This window comes from Lissotriton vulgaris, chromosome 4_1 (assembly GCF_964263255.1).
Source record: "Lissotriton vulgaris chromosome 4_1, aLisVul1.2, whole genome shotgun sequence".
Lineage (NCBI taxonomy): Eukaryota > Metazoa > Chordata > Amphibia > Caudata > Salamandridae > Lissotriton > Lissotriton vulgaris.
In genome coordinates, this window is record NC_141691.1 from 499237969 (window position 1) to 499263463 (window position 25495).

The 25495-nt window shown below is 40.1% G+C and overlaps 1 protein-coding gene across 1 annotated transcript in view; it reads right to left on the reverse strand.

The window, feature by feature from the left end:
- Nucleotides 1-25495, reverse strand: part of CNGA2 (cyclic nucleotide gated channel subunit alpha 2) — a 342867-nt gene that overhangs the window by 113412 nt on the left and 203960 nt on the right. The window contains exons 4-5 of the mRNA XM_086966797.1: nucleotides 3306-3485; nucleotides 1528-1635 (exon numbers count right to left, since the gene is read on the reverse strand). Of these exons, the coding sequence (XP_086822923.1) occupies nucleotides 1528-1635; nucleotides 3306-3485 (288 nt within the window). The remainder of the gene's footprint in view (nucleotides 1-1527; nucleotides 1636-3305; nucleotides 3486-25495) is intronic.

Here is a 25495-nt window from a genome sequence, read left to right on the forward strand (position 1 = left end):
TTTTGCCATTTTGTCAAGACGGGGGTGACAAGAAATTTTCCACACCGGGTACCACCGGACCTTGCTACGCCACTGGCTCCAAAGCCTAATGATTCAAAAAGTTTAAAAAATACTCAAGGGAGACTTGGGCAGATGGAATTCCTTGCAAATACAGAGCTTCCCTGAATTTTCAGACACTTTCAGGTACGAGTGTACTTAGTTAATGTGGTTAGTTAGCCTTATTTGTATAGAAAGTTGGTCTGAACACGCAATCATGGCTTGTCCGTACATTGCTTACATCGAACTGTACACTGAACAAGAATCACCTTCGGTTCATGCAACAGAAGTCTTTTGGGCATCATTATCATTTCATTCACTTTCCAGGCTTCATGGTGTACCCTCTCTGGCCACTTAAGCTGCTGCATCTTAATATCCTCTGTTAGTGAACAAATGATTGACTTCATTTCCATGCATTGCTTGTGCCTTATATATAATGCATTAATGTTGGTAGATGTTCCTCAGTTGTAGTGAAATATTCATGAGTGTTGTAACTGTAAATTGTAGTCTGCTTTTAGAAGATGGAACATATTGCTTGTTGCAGAGGCTTTCTCTAGACGGGTAATCATAGAAAAATATGCCTATAGGAATTTCCTGTTAAATCACAGCTACGCTGTATCTCTCATTACAAGAATACTTCTGCAAGTACATTTGTCAAACCAAGATCGACTTGGATGATGAAGCCGTATTTCCCTAGAACTGGTTTACTGGATGTCAAATAGAAATGTAGATGTGTAAAACACTCCCTCCTTACTATGCCTATGCATACTTTCCGACGGTCTTGGGTACTTGCATGCATTTGTCTGGTAGGCATATGTAAATGACATATCTTGGAATGTGCCTGGATTCCCTCACGAGTGATTTGCAGCGCTCTACAAATTCCCATAACATAAAATAACATAACATGTGCATGGATATATGTTTGATATTCACATATATTGTGGTCTCCTGACGATTTTGCTAGCCTTACATGTTTTATGCTGTATTGGGAACATGTGTATAATTGGAAAAGCTGTGTAATTTGGTAAATTTGGTAACTATTTTGACTTCTGGCACCCCTTCCCCACAGAGTACACCACTACACTTGAACCATGTGGGTGTATGTTGAGGGGCAGAGAAGAGATTCATGTCAAATGCGTGAGTGGGTACAAATTAACCAACATGCTGTCTCCTAGTTGGTATTTAATGGCATTTGCTACTCCTCTGAAACGCCCTTGAGTGCGTCCACTTTTCCATAGACACGTAGAAATTGTGTAGGGAACACATATGCAATGCATACATTTTGGACGCGTAAAAATAATGCCCACACCCACAGTGTGAAATATGCGTAATGTAGACAGGTGTACATTATGCTTTTTTGGGTGCATGGCACACTTGTGTGTAGAATGCTCTTGGCGAATTGGATTCCTTTACTTTAGGATGTGGTGTATGATTTTTCCTCGGCAACCGCAATACAAGACAAAGAATGCCTTCTGATGGATTTACACTTACCTGGCCACAAGCAGGCACCAGTTATACAGAACAGGCAGAGCAATCACGAGGAGCCAGCGATAATACCATTTCCCCGAAGGGTCCACCACAAACACTTCCCGTTTTTTTCTGAGGAAATAAAATATATGCTGAGTTAACAAAAGCGATCCAGAAATGCGCCTGTCCATTCATCTATTCATCATGACGTCACTTGCTTTTATTTTAATGCTTATACTTCTTGAGACTAATAGAAAAAACTAGGTGTGATGCACAGACTCCAATATCAGTGGAAACATTTTCAAAGGTTTACCTTTTAATGCCAGCTTTTCCCAAAACTTTGCATAGAAATGCTTAGACTAAATTTCCAGGAGTACAGGATAGGCTCTATATGAAGCTGCCGTGTCCTACTATAGAATATGTATCATTTATAACATATATTTATAAATATGTATTACTAATAACGGAATTTCAGAAAAAATATGTTTATCCTACAGAAATGGATGAGGAGCATAGGGCAATATCAATACATGGAAGAAAAGAGCTGAAGAGCCTTATGGCAAACAATTGTGAAGAAAAAGATAAAGTCTCTAAGGAAGAGGGAGATAAGGTGAAAAAATGAAATTTAGAGGGAGAAAATCCTTAGGGAAAAGAAGATAATAAAAGTGGACAATACACCACCCCCTAGCCCTACACGAGAAAAAAACCACAACTAAAGCAAGACAGATGGAGTTAGAGGAGACAGAGATAGACATAGAAGACAAAATGAGACAGCGCTAGAGACAGATAGTTAGGTAGAAATGAGACAGAGACAAAAATAGGGATAACTGAGAGATAGAGAGAACCGGATAGTAAGGTAGAGGCTGAAAGAGACAGGGCGACATAGAGACAGACAGATAGAAACAGAGGGATAGAGAATAAAACAGAATGATAGAGACAGATAGATTGATAGCGCTAGTGACAGAGACAGATACCAACAGACAGATAGGGGCACAGATAGAGAGGTCGAGAGATATAAACAGAGATAGAAGCAGATAGTATTGAGACATATAGAGACAGGTACATATAGTCGGAGGCAGGTAGAGATATGGGCAGATAGAGAGAGAAAGAGACAGACAAGTAAAGACAGAGATTGACAGATAAAGATTCAGATAGAGATAGATAAAGACAACTAGAGAAAGATACAGACATAAGGGGAAAACAGAGTTAGATACAGATAGAAATGCATAGCTAGAGACAAAGAGAGAGAGACAAACAGATAACATTAGATTGATTCAGAGAGATATAGAGACTGACATGTAAACGCAGAAATATAGAGGCAGATAGAGATAGATGGAGATAGACAGAGAGAGGTAGTGGCACAGCCAGGCGAAGGTAATACAGAAATATAGAGACAGAGACAGATGGAGATGGAGATGGAGACAGACAAATAGAGACAGATACATCGAAATAGATAAACATGCAGATAAAGTTACAGGTAGAGACAGAGACATATACACACATATAAACAGAAACAGATAGATACAGATACCTAGAGACAGACAGACAGACAGAGAGAGACAGACAGAAATGGAGAGAGAGAGAGAAAGACAGACTTAAAACGACGCATATATGCACAGAAAAAGAGAAAGGCTGATAGGGAGAGACAGAGAAAGAAGCAGATAGAGACATATCTGAACTTTATTGTCCGTTCATTTACACCAGGAGCATTGAAAAGTATATTATTTCATTCTTTACACTATGTGCATTAAACAGAGATTCTGCTCACAGTAGGTTTAATAATTAAATAATCTGAGTTTTACTTCTTTTTCTTTTTCTTTCCGCCAGCATTTTCCTGGTCAGGTTGGGTGTTGCTCACTCGGCTAGCTGCAGGCTGCAACTCTGGCCCTCGAAACCGATCAAGAAAGGAGTCAGGCCTTTGCTCCTGGTCCTGCAGGCTCTTGTGTGCCCATTCCCTGAGAACCACCACCAAGCGCACAATCCTGTAGGAGAATGTGAAACAGACTTTGGTGGTGAAATATACAAACATACATTAATGTAGTAATGCACATTGATCACATATATTGTTACTGGCATTCAGCCACCTTTACTGTGGTAGCCACACAGGTGTTCACACAGGAGGTAAGCTCATGGACCCTTGGATTCTAGGGTCCTGGGAACCAGAAGGAGAATGGCTTGTCATTAGTGGATCCTCTCTGGCCACAGCAAGCAGGGTCCACTCCTCTTCTGTTCTTCTGCAGGTCCATAGAGTGCTCTTGGGAGGGGACCTTGGGGTCCGACATTCACAGCTAGTGAGTGGTGGGTGGGGGTGACACCTAGCTCTTCCGTAACCATTGGGATAAAACCTGTTTCCTACTGCCAACAATCCCACAGTGCCACTCACTCCTAAAATCTAAGATGAGTTAACCGTTCTCCTCTTGTGCAGAACCTGTGCACCTACCCAGAGCTGAGCCAGAGTAAAGAGCGAACCCCTCTGTAGTCACGGAAAAACGTTTGTGGGACTAGCTCTCCTCTGACTGTGTGTGGTGCCAGTCTGACTAGTGGGCAAAGGCTGGTCCTCTCCAAGTGTCCCCTAACATTTACTTGGTAGAGGGCAGACTCCTTTGAAGTTAATCAAGTTCCTGGGCCCACCCCAACTGGCATTTCTGCCTGGGAAAGAAAAACACCTCCCCACACTCAGGTTTTTGTCCCTGCTCCATGAGTAGCTTTTATCCCTCATTAAGGTCAAACACTTGACTGGACAACTTCTGGAGGGCCAATATAATTTAGCATACTGGTGCTTCAGGCAGTAAAAAGGTAACCTTATAAAATGTACTCTTCCTAAATATTTATTCATTTCTGACTTCACCGTTGAATTGAGCGTTTCATAAATATTAAAAATAGTCTCTGAATGACCTTTTGTAACCGGTTCCTGTCAAAAGTTACAGGATCAAGTTAATAATCTGGACTTTCTGGGATTCAGCTACAGCCTTACCAGTAAGAAACTATTTTGGGCTCAGTCACTGAAAGAACATGGCAATTTTAATTTCTCATGTGTTCCATTTTTAAAGAAGGTCAACAACATATATTTAGGGGTGACTTATTAATGTTTAAAAGCAGTATTTCCCACCTGTCAAACAGGGCTATTTGGCAGGTTTGACAACAGGATTTTAGGCTGCTGCAATCAGGCTACACATTGTAGGTCTGAAGCCATGTTTTCCAGGTACACTCTGTGGATGGCACAATAAGTGCTGTAGTCCACCTGTGACATTTACCTTTTAGGCCCTTGGTAGATTTTCTCTAGCATATACTTGGGATTTATAGGCAAGTTAAATAAGTTACTTAGGTGTACACCAATGCAACTATGTTTAAAGGAGGAGCACAGGGTCTTCTGTTTAACAGGAGTAAAGTACAACGAGTTCTAAATTCAGCAAAACAGTTATGGCAAAACTCTGGGGTGAAACCACACTAAAGACAGTAATCTCCTACACGTACCAAATTGTTATCTTGTGAACATCATTGAAATACATTCCCTACCAATCATTTGCTCACATCTACTGAATTTCTGAACTCCATTTATGCAGCCATTTATTAACTACAGTGAAGGAATACTTCTGCACAATACAAATATCACATGTGTGCTTCAGTTATGCTCTTTAATGCACAATTGTGAATCATATTGGCAACTTGCTGGTACCTGGAATAATTAGTGTAAAGGTGAACATATTCACACACACAAAGATCCCTTCTTATCTAATTTGCATTATACGAATGGTCCTCTCTTTTATTGTGGTCTTCAGCAGCTAGTGCTGATTTTCTTTATGTTGAAGAAATGAAAGTTGATGATATACGTGAACCTTTTCTTCAATTATTCATTGACACCAGCACAGGAAGCATCACTTACACAGTATATCAAATGTAACATCTTAAAGCATCACACTTTTACCACTGTGATTTTTAACAAGACTTTACTGAGTAAATCAATGTACCCCATGTTACTTAACCATTTTTTTAGTTGAAGACTTTTGTTTCAGTTGAATCAGAGGCTATTAAAGTATCTTCTATAGGACACCGGGCAGAAATAATCAACAGTCTCAATATTGTAACTTAACTTAAGTGTTAGTCATCCCAAAATTAATATAAAATAGGTTTTAGCTTTGGAAACATTAGTATTTCTTTTCAGTGATAGAAGAGTGTAACATGGGGCTATGCTCTCCTGGTGATACGTCACTAACAAAATATTTTTTGTTTTATGTGAAAACCCCTCAATCAAGACTGCTAAACAATATTGTATGAACATTAATCAAACAAGGCATCAATTTTGACAGTACATTGAGTTAATAAAGTTGTTTGCAAAAAATAGATCACTGAGCTTGAAGGGGGAAAAGTGACATATGAGTGGTGGAGAATATGGAAGACCTGTTATTGGGATACAGGGCCAACATATGCAAGTCTAAAGGGACTGTTTATTACAGAACAGACTAGGGAAAAGGGAAGGGTCCATAAATAACACATTTGAAATACTTGGAAGAACTTGACCTGCAACAAACATAAAAGCTAAGTCAGTTACCTATCTAATAGGTTGCATCAATGCTTAACTGTGAGGATAAAGGCAACCAAGCCATAATAAGCAAATCTGCAAACTGTGGAAAATATGATAAACGTTATTAATAACTAGGGGCAGAAAAAAGACTATCTCAAATGCTCCACCTCCTTTTGACTAGGTCTGTGCTATAGAAATACCACAAAATATATGTAATAACAACATCCACATGTAAAATATCTGTCTTAGTCCCTCTTCTTCCTAGTATTTTCAGGGCCCTTAGTGGTAATAACAAGGCAGTGACTGTGCACAACAGGTTCTCGGCATAGAGCATTCTCAGCAGACCAACCCTCTATCCACTCCCCTTGATTGTAGTGCCCGCTGCTGAAGATCTTTGGTCTTGTGCAGAACCTTTAGATGCATAGTATTTCCTTTGTCCAAAACCTAAGAATCTTCTTTTTTACCCACTATAGTTAAGTACAATGGCCTTAGATGACCTGCCTGGCTTCCCATAGTCCAAGAGTCTGCGGCCATACACTGTACCAAGCTCAGGTGCTAAAGAGACCACCGCACAAATTTGTTAGCTGTGCATAGTAGCCTTGTACATATGGTGTCACATTAGCCCAACCTCAGCCTTTACAATGGCCAGCGGGGTATATACATAGGGGTGGTGTTTACACTCTTTAAAATCAGATTAGATTGGGGTATACTTTCCTTTTGAATGAGAAAGAGAATATCAAGCGAAACCTTTTCCCAAAGACCAGATGAAAGACTTCTACAAAACAAGAGAATCGTCCTCAGGTTCCTCACTTAGCCACCAGAGTGGAGTAGTGTGGCTCAATGGTTAGAGCGGCAGACCCTGATGCAGAGGTCTAGCCTGGGACCAGGGTTCAATTCCCGCCTCGGCGGGTCTTGGGCTAAATTTCCTCAGACCTGATAAATCTTGCCTCGGTGCCTATTCTAATTCATGGGTCCCACTCTGCAACTCTGGGCAATAACTTGCTTAATCTCCACAACGGCCCCAGCAATGCTAGGATGCCTTGGGGGTGCCCAGGAGTGGGCACTTCACAGGGAAAAGTCAAGAAGGGTTCCACAGCGGTATGCGTACAAGCGCTGAGAGGCCTCATGGGTGATTTGTGCGCTATACAAGTACTACTACATTTACATTTACCAAGAGCACAAACTAAGCAACCTCTTATAGCTGACCGACTTGCAAGTCTTGCCTTAATATTATAATCTCCTAAATGACTAGTGTGTGCCAGATTAAATATGTGTTTTCTAACTGCCCCTGAAAAACCAAATCATGTTGCAAAGACGACTCCTTTACAGTCAGAAATACTTTACTTCTTCCTTTTAGTTTCTTACTAACCCACTCACAAGCCCTCTGCAATTCCAAGTCCTTGCACATCGCTCTAATTCTCACACTTCACTCCTGGCTTCTCAAATTTTAACTTGATCATATGACAGAAAATCTATATATCATTCAACAAACATCAGTTTTCTTGTCAACACTGTGTATGTAGTTTACATCGAATACATATTCTTGAAGGGCAACAACCCACCCACAGATCTATGAAGACACTGCATTCAAACATTCCTTGATAAAGATCTTCAAAGGTTTGTCCTCTGTGACCATGTCAAAACGAGAGCCTCACAAGAAGGTCTTCCATTTACTTTCTGTCGAGTACAGAGCAAGCAACGTATTCCCCATTGTTGAATATTTTGTTCGCATCGTTGAGCAAACGAGAAGGAAAGGCAATGGTATTTTCACCTGCATAATTCTTCTGCCTCTATGCTGCTCCCAAACTCTTCTCCCTTGCAACAGTTTTAACGTTGCATCTCACACCTGAGATAAAACATTGCAAATCAGCAGTATTGTTAAAGCACCCTTTGAATTCCACAAACTCAATTTCATACAAATCAGACCACACAAAGTGTAACTCCTTTTAAAGGAGACTTTCTATGCCCACTTTTTTCCTGGCATAAACGTTTATGATTGTGGTATAGACCTGGACCATAGACCATAACTAAAATGTCAAAACCGCTTCCTTTTTTTCTGTGATATTGGCAGTTTATTCATGGTGTGTATTAACTCTTCCCTGGGATTAACTCCCTTCTACATAATCGCATTTTCTAGGTAGTTGAACAGGAGTAAAGTACAACGGGGCATATTATCAAGGGGGTTTATCTCCGCTTTTTTGGCTTTAAAAGCCAAGAAAGCGGAGGTAAAATTATCTCCCTATTACCTATCTGTCGCTAACACCAGTTAGCGACAGCTAGTAGGAGATAGCGACCATCTTGGGCCCCACTTTGCATGTCAGTGATATTTATCACTAATGACATGCAAAGTGGGCGTGCCAAGATGTTAGCGACTGGAAACAGTCGCTAACATCGCTATCTCCTATTACCAACTTTTGGAGATATTTGCGCTAAGCGCGAATATCTTCAAAAGCTGACACCTGCCCTGAGCAGTTCTTAGCCATGTTATCCAATGGGAGGTGGATAACATGGCTAAGAGCATTAGCTCGGTAATGCATGAATATGCTGACTTTTCAGCGATATTCATGCATTGCGGCCGATTTTTATCGCATTTGCGATAAACCTTGGTAATACCAAGGTTTATTTGCGATAAAAATCGCCGCAGCTTAGCTGTAAATTTTTGTCTCTAACCAAACAATAGCGATAATTATTGCTATTGCTTGGTAATATGCCCCAACGAGTTCTAAATTCAGCAAAACAGTTATGGCAAAACTCTGGGGGGAACCACACAAAAGACAGTAATCTCCTACACGTACCAAATTCTTATCTTGTGAACATCATTGAAATACATTCCCTACCAATCCTTTGCTCACATCTACTGAATTTCTGAACTCCATTTATGCAGCCATTTATAAACTACGGAGAAACGGATACTTCTGCACAATACAAAAATCACATGTGTGCTTCAGTTGTGCTCTTTAATGCACAATTGTGAATCATATTGGCTACTTTCTGGTAGGCACCACCCTGTGAACACAAAAAAGACCATGTAACTTCCTCCCCTTTCATTTACATTTCATCCCCAGTGGATGGGGCTACCGGGTCTCAAATAGGCTCTGGTAGTGGAGCTGCATGCCTCCCTCCCTTTATTTCAGTACTTGCATTGGTGAATGGGGTCCTTGGACCTTTAGAGGCTCGGGTAGGGGAGCTGCATAGCCCCTTTCCATTTTCACAAACTTGGCCCCAGGGGATGGGGTCCTTAGGGCCCAAAATGGGCTGGGGTAGAGGGGCTCTACTCATGCCATCCTCTCCCCATTTATATAAAAATATGGTGGCCGCCATTTTGTTTTGTTTTGGCAGCGATCCCATGTGAGTCAGCGAGATGGCCCAAACAAAAAAAAGCTTACTGGGCCAATCAGACACTGTCCACAAGACTCGCTGGAGTATCTCGGACTACAAATATTTTTATACCATCATTTCTCAAAAAGGACTGAAAGGATTTACACCAAATCACAAAAAGCTCCATCTGCGAGCCAAGATGTAGGTTCCTGTCAGATTTAGTGTAATTCAGCATCTTTTATGGTAGTAATTTTTAAAAATTCTGTGGAAAATGCATAGCGATTTTGCATTTTAGGGCCCCCCTGTTTTCGTGGCCTCTGCTTGATGGATCACCCTGAAATTTTGAATGGACAAACAAACAAGGCAAAAAAGATTGGTGTAATAATTGCATATGTAAAGACACTTTACTAGTTTAAACCCCCACTAAATCAGGATTGAGAATTAACGCAGTTAGTTGAATAAAAGTCTTCATGAATGGGGCCCTAGATATTCATTTCATCTAGGCATAAGACGAAAACAAATAGCGGTTTTCATGTTGGTCCAAACCCTGCAATTTTATTAAAGTTAATTTGATAATATGAATTTGATTTATTTTGCTAATTAATACTTTTTCTATCCGACATCTTGTGGACAATATAATTTTTTTTTTTACTAAACTTCCTTCCTGCAGCATGCCGTTACCATATGATTCATATAACCTTTCTGCAAAACGGAGACAAGCTCTGAAATTCTTTTTTTAAGGAAAATCGTACTGTGCACTTTTTTCTATTAATACGTACCAGGTGTCGAGTTACAGTTAATTAATGTTTTGATCTTTTATGGCTTCTTGTTACCACCATTATACCACGAAATACACAGCCCACAAAAATATATTTTTGTTTGTAACCACCAACACGAAGTTGGTGTTTTCATAGGGAAAACGTTATGTCTCATCGTCTCCTATGGTTGATATTTTCTTGTATATCTTTCATGGTTTTGTCTTTATGAATGATGTCAGTCTCTTCAATGCTTTTTAAATACTTTTTTGAAGTGCAGGGTCTGTTGACTTTTTCTAGAAATACATCTGATGGTTTGTGTGTCATGCTCAGCCGCAGTTTTATCTTTGGAAAGTAATAAAATGTTTTGTTTTGTGAACATGCGAGTCGGGTTGGAGCAGTTTCGTAGGTGTAAAGTGAGGTGGCGAATGATGATGTGATAGTTCCATATCTATACTACTATTATAAAGAGAGAACTGTGGGGCATATTACCAAGCAATAGCGATAATTATCGCTATTGCTTGGTTAGCGTGAAAAAATTAACGCTGAGCTGCGGCGATTTTTATCACAGATAAACCTTGGTATTACAAAGGTTTATCGCAAATGCGATAAAAATCGGCCGCAATGCATGAATATCGCTGAAAAGTCAGTGATATTCATGCATTAGCGGGCTAATGCTCTTAGCCATGTTATCCACCTCCCATAGGATAACATGGCTAAGAACTGCTCAGGGCAGGTGTTAGCTTTTGGAGATATTCGCGCTTAGCGCGAATATCTCCAAAAGTTGGTAATAGGAGATAGCAATGTTAGCGACTGTTTTCAGTCGCTAACATCTTGGCACGCCCACTTTGCATGTCATTAGTGATAAATATCACTGACATGCAAAGTGGGGCCCAAGATGGTCGCTATCTCCTACTAGCTGTCGCTAACTGGTGTTAGCGACAGCTAGGTAATAGGGAGATAATTTTATCTCCGCTTTCTTGGCTTTTAAAGCCAAAAAAGCGGAGATAAACCCCCTTGATAATCTGCCCCTGTGTCCTTTGAGCCAGGTAAACTCGAAAAGTACACCACCAATCCAAACACCCAATAAATCTTTGAAAACGTCAGGGCAAGCAGAAGGACACAGGCTATATAAAAACAAACTATATATTTTGGAAGGGAAACGTAATTTTGAAGGGAAAGTAGTCCCTTAGAAGTAGCGCCAGCTAACAACGTGTGTGCGGATGCGTGCTGATATCACGGGGGAGCGCGGAAGCCGGAAGCAACACCCTACGAGGAGCGGACAGGAGAAAGGAAGAGACACCCTCCAAGGTCCAGAGCGCGTAGAGGAGTGTCGACATGCCCAGGGGAGCGCAGAGGAAGAGCGGACGGGACCAAGAAAACGAGCGCGGAGAAACAGCGGAAGCGACACCCTCCAAGGTCCGGAGCGAGTAGAGGAGTGTCGACATGCCCAGGGGAGCGCAGAGTAAGAGCGGACAGGAGAGTCGGCAGAAGCGGCCAAGACCAAGAACACGAGCGCAGAGAACCAGCGGACACGAGCGTGGGCAGAAGCGGCCAGGACCAACAAAACGGGCGCAAGGAAACACTGTAAGTACGCTCTGCTGCTCCGGGCCGCTCTGCTGCGCCTCTCCTGCTGCGATGCTGCCCCCAGCCCCCTTCTGCCCCGGGCAACACCGGGGCGGGCTGCTAGTATATATATATAGTCGGGATTTATCCTATCATTTGATTGATACACATTTATGTGTACTGTGGAAAACGGCCTGCTCAATATAAATGCCGACGTTTCTATCATTGTTTGCATTCATGCAGACTAGAGAGTTGATAACAGCGTATTTTGCACAATTGCTATTTTGCACTATATGAGCAAATTTGCACAGTTTACACACAGGTATTGAGTGGACAATGAATATTGATTAACAATATTTTTAACTATGGTTTCAAACTTCTCTGCTTTACGCAACATGATTTTAATTATTTATATGATTAATTTTGACTACATCTAGTCTGTTGTGTAGTAATTGTAATGGCTGAAGTAACTTTTCCATGTCTATTGCCAGCACTATCACATGGTTCAATTTGAAACAGGCACTGTCACTTTAAATGTGAAAGTTTTCTATTATCACATTGTCATGTGAACAAGGCTTGGACGAGCTGAAACGTTATGGCGACATATTGCAAATACATTTTCTGCACCTACTTGCTGGTCTGTGTCCGTGCTTGCTGTGTATGAGGCGAGGGAGAGTTGCCTGCTGCTCATTCGCGGAGTTTTGGATATATATATATACATATATATATCCATATGTCTCGCCATAAAATACTCCTTGAAGGAAAACAAGTGTGGACCACAGTTCTGTGCAAATAATATTTATTTAGTTAATGAACTTCATCTGCTATTACGATTTTCCACCATCGCCCGTATTGATCACATGATCATATATATATTTATATATTCCACCAAAAGAGATGCCTGCTATGAAGGAAGCCTCACGAGGAGATACGTAATCAGCCACATTTATTCAAGAAGGGAAGCAGCGTGGGGGAAACACAACTTGCATCAGAGTAGCGTCCTGCCTGACGCGTTTTGTGCGTAGAGCACATCTTCAAAGGCACCGGACTGAGCAGGTAGTGGCATGATGATTTTTGGTACCACCTTTTAAATGATAAAGTCCCGCCCTGGTGGGCGCGGCCACCCATGTGGCCTGATGGTACTTGTGGTATCAGTCTGTCTCTCATGAGCTGTCGTGACAAATCCTCATATTCAAAATAACACCCCAGTGGGTTGTGCAGCAGAGTTCCAATCTACGCTGCTCTGTTTATTCCTCCAAAAACCTGCATCTTCTCCCCAAAGCAAAGCCGTCAATTGGCATCTCTGCTGGAGGGCTGTAAACAGCTCCAGGGCTTCACTTTGTGGCTCAAGCAAGCCGCAAAACATTCCACCAATTTATGAATGATGTAATATGTGACGTAATCATCAGTACACTGTGGGGGCGCGAGGTATAGTTAGCTGAACTAACTAATTCAAACAGATGACCCAGAACTTGGGAATTTTGCTACCCAAAAACTGGGACCAGATCACCCACAAGGGTGGTAGGCACGAATGTCCATCAAGCTATCTCTCACTCTCCTTCACTCAATGTACCCTAAGCACTGCTACAACACCAAAACATTCCAACATATGCCTTACTGCACTCTCACACTGTTCTGTTGCACCACAAGCGCCTACAAGCATAACCCTTCTCTTTTCATTTATTTTTTCTTTACGACTTGCTAAGGTTCAGCAACATATGCCATAATAAGAATCAACTCTAATCATCAAGCACAACATCAAATTAAAAACCCTCACCATGGCAACCAAGCACACTCTACGAAGTTATGTGCTATCCATCCACTAAGCACTTTGATGCCTCATCCAGGAAAAGAACAACAAACATGGATATCTCCCCAAAACCCCCGGGAGTATGGGAGACAAAATCTAAGTGAGGAACAAAGTAAGTAAGTAATTTATTGTATGAGTTAATTAAAACCTTTACAAAATCGCTTGACCGCGAAAGATCATAAAAATTAAAAAATAAAACCACAGTTACATCATTTATAGTGTCCAACAATAAAAAGAGATATGGCACAGTTTATGTTAGCTACACAGCATGTTCCGTTCATCTGGTTTGTCCCGTGCTCATACGGAGTATCAGTTCATCCAATATGAATTGAGAGGTCCTTGTTTACCCTTATGACAGTCTTGAAAGGACCCTGTGGCGTTTGTGCGTAAATAAAAAGGTGCCTTGGCGTTAAATATATTTAAAAATAACAAACTATTTTGAAAAGCATATTGACATCATGTAGCAGCTTCGTCTTTGGATTCTATAATAAGGATACTGCGGTTCCATAAAGTGCCACGTGCCCAACATTTAGCAAGAGATTCGTTTTTGATATATTAAAAGGAAGAGTGCCAGTTCCGGGGAACGATGAGCCCGTATTCATAAACTGCTTAAGTGAAGAACAAAGTATTCCCTTAGGGATAGATTACAATTTCCTATTCCCTGAGGGGAAAGGAAAACGGATCGCTCCTTCAGTTGCCAATCCCCTAAACACAACCATTTCACTTTTTCCTTTATGATTTACCAATAGTTTTCTTTATGTCTCCAGTATTCCCGCTCAATTGGAATCTTTTGTGTAAGTTTAACTTTCATCAGATGCAAATCATTCACCTAAGTTCTGCAATATTACAGAGACTTCTACATAGGCAAACATTTGCTTGCACCATTAAGCAGAAATTGTCTTTGCATTTAGGAACTATCCAAATAATACATTGTTACAACTAATCCAACCATTTTTTATTTTTTTTATTTTATTTATTGAAGTTCTTTAGTGACATTACTGATCAACAATACAAAAACAAAATTCAACATAAAACATACCCAGCCTGCAAATACAGCCAATAATTACAGTTTACTGCCATCCTCAGTATACTATATAGGAATTAATCAAAATAAGATCCCCAAATTTTATCAAATTTTCTTTCTCCCCCTAACCGCAATGCATAAATTTGTTCACTTTTCCTAACTCTCCTCATTTTCTGTAGACATTCCTGCATAGATGGGATCTGTTCTGAGCGCCAATTCTGCAATAGCAAAGATTTGGCCACTGCAATTGCAATATACACTAATTTGGCTAGCTGGTCAGAGAGCTTGAGATCCGGATCAAAACCATAAAGCATCAATTTTACATTTAAAGAAATTATAATCTTATAATAGGTTTGAAAGAAAACAAATATTTCATCCCAAAATACCCCGATTTTAGTAGAGTAGACCATTACATGGGACCAATTGGCCGGAGCATGCTGTAAACATCTAAAACAGTTGGGTGGATGATTTATATACATTTTAGAAATGGCCGCAGGTGTACGATACAATAACCATTTACCAAACAATAGCATTCTAAGCCAATTGGCACCCGCAGTGTGTTGAAATTAAATTTGTTGATAGTCCTCTAGGTATTCAAAGACAATAGATGATTTTCCTTTTCCTGCCATTTTTTGATTGCTTTTTGGCTTAAATCCACCTCCCTACTCTGCGCTAAACAACACTTCCAATCCCCGGGTTTCCTTACACAATTATTCACAAAAAGGTCATTGGCCAATTGGGTTTGTTGATTGAGCTGTATAGCATCCAATTGCCCCAGAAATGTATAAATCATATTATAGGACCGTACCAGCATAAAGTCCCTGTGAATTGAACGTGCCATCTCTATCGGGGTTATCCATAATCCATTTCTTAGAAAATCGATTGCTTTAATAAATCCTGCCCTGGCCCAATTTATCTCTGATCCTCTTTTGATCCCTATTAACGGAAATGTACTTTCCGTTAATAGAGTTGTTGAGTTAATCAGGGGAAGTGAATATCTTTTAAACATAGCGCAACGTTTTTTAAAAAATCATAGCAATATCTTATAGCGAACTAATTTGGGAGATTTAAGTACCTGCAGGGGGGTAGGTATCTGATTTTCTAGGCAAATTAAATCGATAAATACTGTGCGAATTCTGCATTATAGTAATCCCTAAGATTTGGCAAAGAGAGACCTCCTTGATCCGATTCCTCATAAAGATTACCTATTGCGATACAAGGTGTTTTTTTCTCCCAGACTAAAGCCGAAAACAGAGATTCTACCCTAGAAAAAAAAACTCCTGGCAAAAAACAAGAAATGGTGGAAAACAAAAAATTTAATAAAGGAAGTACAGACATTTTTATCAAGGCGATCCGGCCAAGGAACGATAATGGCAGTGAGTTCCACCGTGCAAACATTACACAAATCATTTGGAGAAGGGGGTCAAAGTTAAGCCTATACAGGTCTTTGACTGAAGCGGAAAAAAAAACCAAGGTATCTTTTAGGTTTAATATTGATACAACAACTTATATCAGGATGCAGTTCTGGATCTCTGCTCCCACATACCAAAATTTCCGTTTTCTTTTTATTGATCCAATATCCCCCCAAGGCTTCAAATTCCTCAAAAATCTGGAGTACCCTTACTTGCAATTGTAATTCGGGTTTAATTAACAACATAATGTCATCCGCATATAGTTTGATCTTAGCCACTAAAGGAACGGGAGGAAAAATATTCGCACAATTCCGTATTGCGACTGCTAAGGGTTCAATAAAAAACACAAAAAGAACTGGTGATAATGGGCAGCCTTGCCGCGTGCCACGCTTGACTAGGACTCACCCAACCATTACCGTATTTATGATGACATTAGCTTCGGCACCAGTGTAGAAATTCCGGATTAGGTTTATAATTTTATTTGGAATACCAAAATACTCCAAAATAATAAAAAGTGTCTCCCAAACCACCATATCAAAAGCTTTTTCAGCGTCTTATAACAAAATTAACACTGGAATCCCTCGTGTCTGAAAATAATCTAAAGCTTCAATCAAATAATGCGTATTTGTGATCAGTTGCCTACCTGCAATGAAACCATTCTGATCAGGGTGGATCAAATCTGTTGATATTTGGTTAAAACGCATTGATAGTAATTTTGTGGCGATTTTATAGTCGGAGTTTAATAAGGTAATGGGTCAATACGAGTTTGGATCTTTTGCTTCTTTCCCCTTCTTCAAAAAACTCAGCACAGTTCCTTCCCAAAAGGAATCTGGTATTGGGCCGCCCTCCAACATAGAATTAAATAATTGCAAAAAAATATCGGAAAAGGCTAAAAAAAAAAGATTTAAAAAAACTCAGCGGGCAGACCGTCTGGGTCACAAGCCTTGCCATTTGAGAGGTCCTTCAGTACCAATTCTATTTCTTCCATAGAAAATGGACTCGCCATTGTCAATTGTTCAGTTTAGGAAAGGGAAGGTAATGTGCACTTTTCTAAGAAGTCTGTTTACTTTTGCTGATCTGTATTATGTTGCTGACTATAAATATTATTGTAATGAGTAAGCATTATCTTCCCTATCCCAGCCGAATCTACTGTGTCTATATGGGTCACTGGGCACTTTAGACCTCTGATCAAATTAGCGGCAGCTTGCTCTCTGACTTGCCAAGCTAAAAACTTCCCAGTAAAGTTACTCTCTTCATATATTTTCTGGGATTGTCTACGAAAAATCTCCTCGCTCTGGGCATAGAAATTTGCACTGAGTTCCCATTTTGCTTCATTTAGTTGATGTTGAATGCTACTGGATGGATTCAGCTGCCTTAAATCAAATAAAACTTGTATTCTTTGTTCCAACAAATTCTTCTTAGATCTAGCTACTTTCAAAAAGGCTGCATCCTTACCTATAACAACTCCGCGAATAAAAGCCTTTAAGGCATCCCAAACAATATTAAGTGGGGCTGTTTCAATATTACAGGAGACAAAATCTCTAATCTCCAATTTCAATGATGCAACCCATGTTTCGTCATTCAAATATGTTTTATTAAAGACCCAGCGTTTAGGAGTTTTTAAGTTTTTCCCTAAAGCAAACTCAATAGCTAACAGTGCGTGATCAGAGAACCCGTTATGAAGAGTCCTCTGCTGACACAAATTAAGTTGTCTAGAAGCAAGAAAAAAATCAATCCGAGAGGAAAACTTAAATCTCCCTGACCAGCATGTGTATTCTTTTTTTGACGGGTATCGTGTATGCCATGGATCACAAAGGTCTAGCGTTATTTTATAGTTAAGAATAGTTTTCAGCGATTTAGGTTTAGGCTGCTTTCTTGATTGAGTATTTGAATCCAAATTTAAATTCATTAGGACATTAAAATCCCCTCCGATGATAATATCTCCTACCACCATCAGTAAAGATTGGAAGAGATCTTCTTAGGCTGTAGAGTTATCATCTACTGGTGCATAGAAGCCTACAAAAGTAATGGGTCTCTGTCTATTTTTGATTTAACATGTAGCCCAGCACCAACGCCCTGAGCCGCCCTCTTCTGTATGTATAATTTCAGCATGGATGTTCTTATTTAGAGATATCGCAACCCCTTGCTGAGATTCAGAAAGCGAGAAAAAACCTCGATATGAGGCCCATGTTTTAAACATTAAAAACTCATCGAGTTTTGGAGACAAGATATGTGTCTCCTGTAACAGTATTACAGAGGGATTTTCGGTCTTGATCCACATTTCTATAGCCCGCATTTTCTTTTTATTATTTAGGCCATTAACATTGAAAGAAAATATTTTCAGACACTCCCTACTAGACATTCAAAATAAATAGCATATTTTCCGTCCGAATCTCTCTTTTTACAGTTTAGGAGTAGCCAAAAGCCTGTCAAAAGCAAAATGATTAAACAGAATAACACCAAGGACTTCATTTTTTCATTTCTTTTTTCACCCCCACCCCCCTCTAACCTTTCCCCTCCCCCTCATCCTCCACCACCTACCCGTGATACCAACCCCCCCACGCCCCCAACCTGTGGCCCTTCTTCCCTCCCCCACGCCAGCCATAGAGCCCTACCCCCTAACACTAGGTTGTCCTGTTGTTACACCCCTTAACCCCTGGGACCCCCTGCACTCCACCTACCTACCCACTTCCCCCCTTGAAATTCACCATACCAAGCGCACCTCAAATCTTTTAGTTTTCAATTTATGAAACGTCATTAGCTATGATCAAAAAGAGAACACTTCTTAAACTTTGCAACGTTATTCGAAACAGAATAGTTAACATAGAGATATATTCACCCCCTTTTTTACCTCTTCTGACCATGTGAAATTTCCTTCAGCAAATCCTGTGCTTCATCTAAGTCTGACAACATGTAAAATTTGCCCTTCACCAACACTTTCAGTTTAGACTGCTGAGCAATCATAGCTTGGGCTCCATTGGCTTTAAACAGATGAAGAATTTTCACGAACTCCTTTCTGCTCCGTGCGGCGGCTGCGGACATATCGGAGAAAATTCGGCATTTAATTGTCTTGTTCACTGCAAATTGTTTTTGTTGGATAGCTTTAGATAGAATAGTTTTTTTATCCGGACATCTGAGAAATTTTGCAAGATTGTGCGAGGAAGTGTGGAATTGGGGAAAGGTTGGGCAGGTACCCGGTTCGCTCTGGTAATTGTTAAGTCCCCTTCATGTTCTGGAATCACTTTCTGTTTTAAAAAGGAAGTCATTCACTGCACCGTGTTAGAACCCTCTATCCCTTCTGGGACCCCCACTATTCGGAGGTTAGATCTTCTGGTATAATTTTCCAGATCATCCAGTTTTGTTTCCAATACCCGTGTACTCTTGGAAATCACTTTGACATTTTTTTTAGCCTCCGTTATCTGGTGCTCCAAGTTTGAGATTCGACTCTCAGCTTCTTGAAGACGGAGTGGGAAGGTGGAGACTAGATCCTCAATCTTTTCCAATCGCTGATGAATTGAGGCCAGTTCAGCTTTTTGAAATCTTTTCATCTCCCGCACCTCATCTAGAATTAAGTTCAGCATGTCCTTTACTGACATCTGGATTTCACCCGCAGTCTCGGTGTTTATATCTAAGATGGGGCTAGATGGGTCAGTCAAGTATGCAGATCGGGTGTCTACAGAAGGTGAGAGTGGCCTACTAAATATTACATCGCCAGTATTGGAATCAATGACAGTCCCAGAGGTCAATTGGTTACAGCCTTGTGGCACTGCTGCATTCGCCAATTCATCTCCTCTTGGTGCTAAGGATACCAATGTCTTTTTGCCTTGAAGTAAATTCATAGCAGGTACTGAGATAGTATTGGGCACCATGTTGAGCGCTGGGTCCAAGTTCCCTGAAAACACAGTAACGGCCGATGTTTCTGGAAGGTGGTTTAATGCAGAGAGAACTACTGGTTGAACAGGGCTGCTAATGGAATGTATGCCCGATTTTTTTTCAAACAGAGGGAATTGTTTTGGGCCCTTAAGCGCACCAGGCGTCTTAACTTTTTTTACTTCATTTTGGCCATCTTGAGCAGGTCGAGCAGATTAGGATACCTCCGAGCCAGTATTCATATTCCCTGTCTCACCCAGCCCCGTATTTTCTCCTGGGCCAGTTTGAGTAAGCAGTTCAGTGGAGGACCCCTCCACCTCATCTGAGCTTTCAGAGGAATCATCTTCTTTACATTCACCTTTATCCGCCAGCTTAGCAGCATCCTCTGCTTCCTTCGCCTGCTGTCGATGGGCTTTCGCTTTAATTCCTGCATTGAGAAGTTTGCCCATATTGTCCGGTCTGTGTCTCCCCTTTTTCCCTCGAGAAAAGCCGTTGACAAATTAGCTCGTTGTTACTTGTCAAAGAAAAAAGGAAAAAGAACAACTTCTGCAATCGGTTTCCCCTAGGTAAATGAGAGTCAACGTGGGGCAGCAGAGCGAGAGAGACTCTATGAGGAGGTAAAGCTTGTTTCAGAGGCAGTCCGTCCTGCTGCAGTATGCCGTGACTTTTGCGAAAGACTTCAATGCAGGGCAACGGTCACCTACTCTTAGCTATTACAAGTCTCCTTTAACACCCTTGGCACCAGAAGTATAGGGGAAGAAAAGCATGCTGGATATTGTAGTCCTGGCCCCCAAGGAAGGGAAAAAATGCCTCCGCTCAAACTCGCAGGAGCCGCCACTTCCTCTGGTTCACGGTGCCCCTGACAATCAAGTAAATGCCACAAGTTGTTTTCAAAGTTCAGGAGCCTTGAACAAGCGTGCAACTCGTGCCACTTTCTCATACCTCCAGCTGCCTATGTTTTGAGCCTGCCACCGTAAATGCTGGTTGCAGCCTCTGCCCTGTGCCTGAGAAAGACTCACCCACCGCTGCCGCCGAAATCAGGTGTCCAGAATCGAAGTAGCTGCAAAAGATACGGTCTTCATTAGGGTGCTTGCCGGCAAGGCCGGGTCGCAGGGCTCGGGCTCGGTCTCCGGAAAATATGGTGCCAAAACTTCGCTCTCTTCAATTTTTTCAAGTACGAGCTGCTGCTGCTACTCCAAAACGCCAAAACGCTAGCTTATCGAAAGATGAGGAGCACCAGAGGAGCACCAGAAACGCCAGCTACCTGTCGCCATCAGCATCGTGGGAGGGAGGAGGAGCAAGGAGGAGCAAGGATCCCAGGTGCTAGGCGGAGGCGTGGAACTCCGACATAGCCCGTGTAGCCAACTAATCCAACCATTATATAAGATTTGATACACCAGTGAATATGTTGGGCCCTTGTATATATACACGTTCTTTCAGACCAGTGTCTGTGTTTTAATCCTGGTCCTCTTTCTGAGGTCAGAATAATATAATCATATATAAATTATAAAAATATAAGGGCGGTTTTGTAGTTTTTTAGGAAAATTACGTCTGGCTTTAGCTTAACTGCAATTGACCTTTAACTGTGCTCAAATGCAGACCAAATACAGGAAAATGTAAAGGCACTTGAAAGGCAACCTTATTGCTCCTTATCCTTTTTAATTGATTATACATATTCTGGGGGTTGCTTCAGCACATGTGCCCCCCTACTCAATTACCCTTGGAGATACAGTGTCACATGCTGCTTGGATTATCCACTCAAGTTAACTGTTTTCATTGAAGATTTTCATTTGTTTTAAAGTCTGAGGTGTGGCTCTTAAGAAGACATCTGTGGTGCTGCAGGAGGTTTCGAACAACATATTTTTGCACTCTTGTTCCTACATTTCCTGCACAGGGCATTACTTACAGTGGAATGGGGAAAGACATGGTGTTACACCTATTTCCTAAGTTGCAGTGCTCCATAATCTGTTGAAGACTCTACTGTACAAACAGAAATGGAGAAATTGGAATGGGGCTGCTTTTACACAGTTGCAAATACTTTAAAATTGCCTTTGAGCATTTTTGCAGTCATATATGATGCATAGGGAGTGGGACGATTCCCATTTCCTCTTGAAGTGCATTTCCTCATCAAAAGGACCTGAACCTGAGGAACCTTAAATGCACATAGGAACAGCCCATCATCCTTTCCATGTGTCCATATATGGGGTAAAACATTAGATGCAATCAAAGCTGACTAAAATGCTCCTGGCTACAGTCCTGCTATGAAAAGAGTGGGTACAGGATCTATGGCTATCCTAAACTTGCGTTCTATACATTCTTTCTTTATTTTTCTAACTCATTGCTTAAAAATGTAGCCACTGTGTTACGTTTTATGGTAGACTGTGTTTTCAATCTGATTATCCTGGACGCCAGTCATCAATAACTAAGGAAGGAAATCCATGTTACACAAACTGCTGTGCAAGATTTCTTACACATTTTCAGCTCCTCATAATAATGGGTCCTTGAAAGGCCGTGAGGTGCTATAGGATGTCACACTACAGTAGGAATCCAAATGTTTCAACAAAATGTGTACCTGCATCTATTATGTAATCTATATATTTTTGTGGTCCAAGGCATTTCTGCACTAGGTTTATTCCATAAATTCGCACTTTGTGCATAGAATTTTGCATTAGTATGAATCTTTTTCGATACAGTTTACATAGTAATGTGTGATCCTGTAAAAAAACTGTAATATATACAAGCAAATCACATTCTGCTTAGGTATCACTTTAGTAGAGCAAATATTGAAAAAATTGTTGTTCACGAGCTGTAAGTACACATCGAATAGCTCCAAGTCTCCTTCCTGTATGATCAAGAGTCAATAACAAATCTTATCTTATCAAATATACTGTTGTCCTATTCCATTGTTAGATTTTAAAATAAGGTTGTAAATGTGACACTTGTTACTATATCACAAATTTGGTATTTACATACATTATTTCCCAGGCAGATACTTGTAATTTCTACAGTCATGTTGTAATTTGATAAATAACTCAGTGGTACCTATATCATGTTCAATTGACATGTAAAAAATGACATACTTAGTCAAAAGAAAATATGTTTTGGATTTTGATAGCATCCCACCTTTTTAAGTACCCTTTTCATATTTTGGATACATGAAGAGTGTGTTGCATATAAAGATTGAGAAACATATCCATTGGTTTTGAGAAAGTATTCTTTAAATACCCTCTAGACCTTACTGTTGATATCCACACTTGTACTTGGAAACATTTGTGCACATTATGACCAAATGGAGAAGTGAGCATTTTTGTAAACTTGAAATACAGAAAATTACATTTATCATCTCTCAACATATCTGATTCTTTCAACAACAGAATAATTGAATTTGCTTTTTAATACCTTGTACTGGATTATTATTTATGTTTATCTAGCATTTCACAACGAGTGATACTTATGTGTATAGCCAATGTATTTTTGTGAGTACTAAAATAGTACTTATTTATTGGTGTGCTGGACTAGCAATAATGCATCTTCTCTGAAATGACTTAGGTCTTTATCCTCTATCCCCACAAGGTAATATCTGTATTCCAATTATTTTGTCCTTAGTCCCACCAAATTCTTGAGCATTTCTTTTATTTCCAGTGTCTTAAAAATGTACATATAGTACAAATGTAATGTACTTAGTGGACCTCTTTTACTGGCTAGATGTATCCATATGATTTCTTACAACTTTTGGTACAAGTTCATTCTTGTTTCTGTACAAGTGATTATTATATTGAAATTCATATGCTCAACTGCATTACTTTTTTCTCAACCGAGATTAGGAAATTAGATGTCAAATAGCCACTATTTACTTTTTTTTAATGTGGATCCTTTCCTCGATTTGAAAATAATATGTTGATCCCAATCTTCCCCTTTGTAGTTGCAAATCCTGATATTGGCCTCTTCTGTCTCCTTCTATTTCTTGTAATTAGGTTACGCAAAGTTTGTTTTCTGCAAAGTTTATTGACTTCATCTTTGTCCTTGTGAAGGTATTTTATGAATTAAAAGATAATGGTTTCTGTGTAGCAAGATACTTTTCGCTTCAAACTGAACCCAGCTAAGTTAGAGAATGTATGAATCTTTTTTGTGTGAAAGTATACTTTTTGCTGAGTTTCGTATGCACAATGTATTTAGATGTTTCCTCTACAAGTTTACCTTTCTTGAGTTTTTCAGTGGATACAGGAATTGCACAGGAGAAGGACGCTAAGTCAGTGATACAAAAAGGCATTTGAGTATTTAAGTACAATGTACATATTCAATTCGCTTGATTTATGAGTGCAGGTTATTCACAAATTATAACATGGCACTCAAATACATTTACTCTTTCACAATATTACCCAAAAATAGTGTAATTATGTTGGTTTTAGTCAATTTCACTCCAAGATTGGGGAGCGAGGGCCACTAGCCAGGGAAGCAGTCAAAAGTTTTGGAACACTAACAAAATTAGCTTGTTGCATAAGTTACGACTTTGGCATGACTCTACAAGGTGTGCTTTCCCACTCACGGGTGAACCAGGTGAACTTGGTTCAATGCACCAACGATTAATTTTAAAGACAGATTACTGTAGCGCCACAAAATGATAATCAATTTGTTATTGAAATAGAGATGTTGCTTTTAGGTTACTAACAATCCCATAAAGGGATCACGGGCATCGTAGTAACACTAACACAACTCCTTTTGTTATTTACAGTATCACACACACACACACTGTACTAAGATGAATGAACACTTTTGAATAAAAGTATTTATTACTACAGGAACAATCTGTTTCTTAGTACATTTAAAACAACTTTACAGAATGCAGCAAGCAGGCACATTATAAACAGGGCCTCTAGAATTATATGATTGTGCACCTGCAGCTTTTTTTCACATAATTATACATTTGCAACATTCACCACATAATCCATTATCTGGTGCATAATCTGCAGATTGTAGCAAAAACACTTTTGTTTCTAGCTCAAACAGATCAAAAGTTACTAAAACACATCAACACGTGTGCTGTGCAGTGGAAGGCTCTTTGCAAAGCTTCATTGGTCACCATTCTGTTGCTTATAGCTATATATGGGTGTAAAACTGGTACTAATAAGGTGTAACCAATGCCTAGGCAGTGTTAACAAGTGTACAAAATGGCAAAATAATGAAGTAACACTATTATAAAATGTGCTGCATCATGACACATAATTTGCCTTTACTTGTGCATAATTTACTGAACCCTTCAGCATAATTTAGTTTTCCCCTGCCACATAATTTCAGTTCCCTGGTTATAAATAACAAGAATAAAATTAACATTTCTAGCATGTTTTAAAATGTCATTTTAAATCTAACAACCTAATACCTATTTCTATGCACTACACTAAGAGAGCATGGATGGCAGAGCAACTTGCAGTCTAGACTTTCTTAAGGAGAAGAGATGCACTGCATTCCTTGTTGACAGCAAAAGCAGTCTTTATCAGTGAAGGTGAGAAGACAGTATTCCTCGCGAAAGGCAAACACATTTTTCTGTAGCTATCCTTTGGTCTTCCCCCTAGACTCAACTTCATCAGCGTCAGGATTCAGGCGAGATGTAGCCTCTGTGTAGTGTGCTGGCAGTAGCTAAAACAGTCTCTGGAAGAATTTTGGTTGATAATCTGGGCGATGTACCTCTCCTGACAAATGATAGTCCTTATATACTAA